Source organism: Brassica oleracea, chromosome C3 (assembly GCF_000695525.1).
Source record: "Brassica oleracea var. oleracea cultivar TO1000 chromosome C3, BOL, whole genome shotgun sequence".
In the NCBI taxonomy this organism is placed as follows: Eukaryota; Viridiplantae; Streptophyta; class Magnoliopsida; order Brassicales; family Brassicaceae; genus Brassica; species Brassica oleracea.
The window spans coordinates 58,994,872-58,999,393 of record NC_027750.1 but is presented as its reverse complement, the minus strand read 5'-3'; the positions used below and the strand labels follow the sequence as shown (position 1 = coordinate 58,999,393).

The 4,522-nt window shown below is 30.8% G+C and overlaps 1 protein-coding gene across 1 annotated transcript; it reads right to left on the bottom strand.

The window, feature by feature from the left end:
- Nucleotides 1–334: 334 nt before the first annotated feature.
- Nucleotides 335–3,477, bottom strand: LOC106328632 ((R,S)-reticuline 7-O-methyltransferase-like). Its single transcript, XM_013767113.1, has 2 exons — nt 2,651–3,477; nt 335–928 (listed from the first exon to the last, which is right to left on the bottom strand). Exons 1-2 carry the CDS (start codon nt 3,431–3,433, stop codon nt 617–619), a joined length of 1,095 nt encoding a protein of 364 aa, XP_013622567.1. The 5' UTR covers nt 3,434–3,477; the 3' UTR covers nt 335–616.
- Between the last annotated feature and the right edge of the window lie 1,045 nt (nt 3,478–4,522).

Below are 4,522 nucleotides of genomic sequence, written 5' to 3'. Positions count from 1 at the left end.
GGTTAAGGTCTCAAGACAATGGAGATGCCACTACAAGGGACAAGCATGCATAGTGGGTTAAGGTCTCAAAACAATGGATTATTAGTTTATCATATCTCATCTACCATTTACCATACTTGTAACCACTATATATATGAGATGTTCTCATAAGCAAATCAATCAAGTGAATAAGATTATCCTTCTTTACTCTCTCTCTTTCTCTCTCTCTTGTTCTTCACTATGTTCTTTAATTTCTAACACTAGATCTCTCTCCCCACCTATAAATAGTTAGGTTTGGACCAACACAAAGCTAACATAAAGAAAATCTAAATGGAAATACACAGGCAAGGGGAGATAAGGCTTGAGAAAAAAAAACAATTAAAAGCAAATTACAAGTGCAACTGTGCAAGTCCGAATGAAGCAACAAGATTACTAAAAGCATGTGAAAATACAAAGAGAAGACACAATAAACTCAACATGGCTGGTTTTCAAACAAGCCTTGATTATTCTGACAACACAATCACTCAAACTTAACTATAACTCCTCATACTTACTCTCACATAACGATAATCATAATTAAATATATTTAGGTTTAGCTCTTCCTCAGCTTAGGTTTACCCCCTTTCATATCCTTCATCTAAGGATACGCGATGATAACACAGTGAACATCATCAATGTCCCTAACTTCATATCTAGCAAAACCAGCTTCGTTAAGAACAAAGTCCCACTCTTTCAGAGTTCGTTCTTTGCCTGTGGTTGTGTGAGCCATCATCGCTATATCAAGCATCAATCTGACATACTCTAACTTTTTATCTCTTTCTTCCACCATCATCGTCTTTTTCTTGTCTCTGATTATAGATTCCACTATAAACACTTTTCCAATATTTGATTCTTTGCAATTCTTCAATATTTTAATGCAATCTTCGTCTCCCCAATCGTGTAACACCCACTATCATCATTTTCCAAATATTACTTAAATTAGAATTTAGACCACGTATTTGATAAACAAACTAATATCATGCTTTGAAATATTGACGAAGCTTTGTAGTATTTATATTAACAAAAAAATAATATATATATATATATATAAAACGTAAAATATAATTTTAAGAAAACCTCGTTTTATTTTATTTTCACAAAAATAGTCACGAAGAAAATGATCAAAATAAATTTTATTAAACAATAAAATATATTTTTAATTTATGGTTAATTAATCTAGATTTAGAGTTTATAGCTAAGGGGTGGACTTTTGGGGATAAAGTTTTAAATTTTAAAAAATAAATATTAAAAATTTTAATATTGAAAGAAATTATTTTGGTCATTTTTTTAAAGGTTATATTTGTGACAAAATAAAAATTTTAATTTTAAAATAAATTATTTTGGTCATTTTAATCAGTGGTTAAAAATATGATTTCGGCGTCCACAAAAGAAAAAAGAAGATATAATTTCAGAAAGGAAGGTTTTTTTTGATAAAGAGCATAGTTCCGGAAAGAAATTTCTGTCAAAATATTTATCAAGATGTATATTCTACAGCCCAATATTTATCAAGATGTATATATATATATATATATCTTTGATAAAGGATATAGTTTCGGAAAGATATTTTTTTTGTCACTGTACACACTATAATATATAGAGATAAGAATATACGATATCATGTTATCTATTTAAATTATATGCAGAAACCAAACTTTTAAATTACGATTTTTAGTCATTGTTATAGTTATTTGGCACTGGATAGTAATCGCCATCAACTGATTCAGGGCCTGACTGGTTCAAACGCACTGGTTCAAACGCAACAGTTACGGTTGCAGGAGTTTGCGAATGCATGTGGTTGTGGTTTCTTGCGGTTTTAAGAGATTTGTACGAATGGTTCTGCGGTTAGAAATTGGTGCGTTTGCGGGATACTTTTGACTGGTTAACTACCCAACACAGCGGTTAAATAATAAATTAACAATATTTACATTTTATATAATTATAGAAATATCAAAAATCATAATATTATAATAAATATAAAAATTATTTGTAGAAATTTATAGTTTTAAATTTTTAAAAATTGTTCCACCTAGCATTTTGCAACTTTACTCTTGTAAATACTTTTCTCATGCATGCGTTTTAATTCTCTTTAAACATTTAACAAAAAGTCTGGTGTTAAAAAAAAAAAAAACCAAAGAAGTCTCTTTCGTTGATAAAAGTAAAGTTAATATATCATTTGTTTTTATGCTGTCAAGCACACACAAAATTGGATATATGTATCTAAATAAAGTAAAGATAATGATGATAAAACAGTCATTTTTTTTTTGAACTAAAAAAAATGACTGTTTTATCATCATTATCTTTACTTTATTTAGTCATTTTAAAGCAAACAAACAATACAACTAGAATCAAAACAATAGAATGTAAACGCAAAGGTTATACGAAGTGAAAAATTATAACTTACATAAAGCTTAATTAGTACAAGGTTTATTGCTAAGTGGAAAGAATGATGATATTTCGAAAAATTGGATGCTTAAAAAAAGATTTTAGTTTATATTTATTCGTTTTACTTATTTTTTTTTGTTATGTGTAAATTAGATTTTGAACACTAATTCAAAGCTGTGAGAGAAAAAAACACTTGATAGTAATAGACTAATAGTTATTCAACAGAGTAGAGTATGTGAATGATCTGAACCTTGATGAAGACGGCGTCACATTTTGGAATAGAATCAAACATATCGCCTCCAACATTTTCAACACCATCCAAGACTTGAGCAACTTCGATAACATGAGGAAGATCAAAGTTAAATCCTTTGATCCAAGGAAACTCTTTAACCAAGATTCCCATCGCCTCTCCGGTACCGCCTCCTACGTCCACCACCGTAGCCACGCCGTCAAACAAGTCGTGACAAGCGCCGGCTAAACGTGGCACCACGCGCCTTGCGTTACAAGCCATGGCCTCATTGATCATCTCTCCGAAGCACGGATTATCCTTTGTTAGAGCCCACACATCCTTACCGTGCACCGCATCAAACGGTGGTGGATGTGAACCATTGACCGGAGAAGAGACAACTGAGCTCAGGCTTAACCACGGAGCTAGCATCTCGTGATTTGTTTCGAATAGAATCAAAGGAGCCATAGACTTGCCGTCACGTTTTGTGATCATCATACGGCGAGAGAGCGGCGTGTTAGTGTAGCCTGTGGTTAGACCATCTTCTGTGGGGACTTCTTTAAAGACTCCTAGGTGCACAAGAAACCTCATTATACGGCGGAGATGTGACGGAGATGCAGATATTGTGGAGGAGAGCTCCGCTAGTGTCACGGGCTGTGAGGAAGGATGGGTTTCAATGGCTTCTGGTATCTTAAGATCGATGGCACACTTTGCAGCTGCTATATCTGCAATTCCCAAGGCATATCTCCATATGTCTAGAGAAGCTTTGGCTTCTTCATTTAGTAGGTTTCTTTTACTTTCTTCCATTTTGTATAGTAGATCTAAAGCCAGGTGATTTGGGGTTGAATAATTAGGATTTCTTTATAGTCTTTATGAAATGAGGGTAAAATAGTAGTTTTATCTTGTAAAGACACAGTCGCTATTTCGGAACCAAAATGGATTAACCCACATGTTTCTCATGGATTTAAGGCATGAATGGTTGAAACTTGAAACGCATCAGTTACGGGTGAGTTACGGAAATTGTTGCGGAATTTACGGATATGGGTAGTTACAGTTTCTATCGTTAAGCGATTTGTACGAATGGTATAACGGTTAGAAACATAATTATTAGTGAGATATTTATGACTGATTGATTATGAGATGATGCAGCGGGTTAATGTTACATTACCTATTAACACATTATAAAATTATAAAATTTAAAACATACTATTAAGAAAATATATAATAATCATTAATATAATATAATTAATAAAATATTACATTTATTTATTTACTTCAATCTATATAAAAGTTTTAATTCAATGAAATTTGTTTTGAAGATTTATATAAGAACTTTTTTTTAAATATTATTTTTTTCATTTATATATGTATCTTTATATATATATATATATATATATATATATATATATATATATTTATATATTAATATTTAAAAGATAAAGTGAATATTCTAGATTTAAAGTTTTTAAATATAAATTAAGATATTGTTAGTGAATTTAAATGAAAATATAAAATTTATATATATTTTTATTTATAATATTTAGTTTTATTTTTTTGAATATTTCTTCGAAAATAATTATATATTATTTATCCACTAGCCGCAGTCACAAATGGTAGCGGAAACTACCTTCTAATTTTAAGAGGTTTGGAGGAGTTTGAAACGATTTATAACATTTTATGTGATGACTTTAAAATGCCAACAACCACTATCACTAGCAAAAGCTGCGTTTGCGGGTGGTAATGGAAAAACTAGTCAAACCCTTAACGTTCTCGATAAGTATGTTACAAAAATCATCTCCAATGGTTTACTCTATTTTTTTCTCTAAAATAGAGTAATTCAATAATAGAATTGAGATTTGCTTTTGTGTTATTCTATTTTCGAGCGAAAAAATAAAG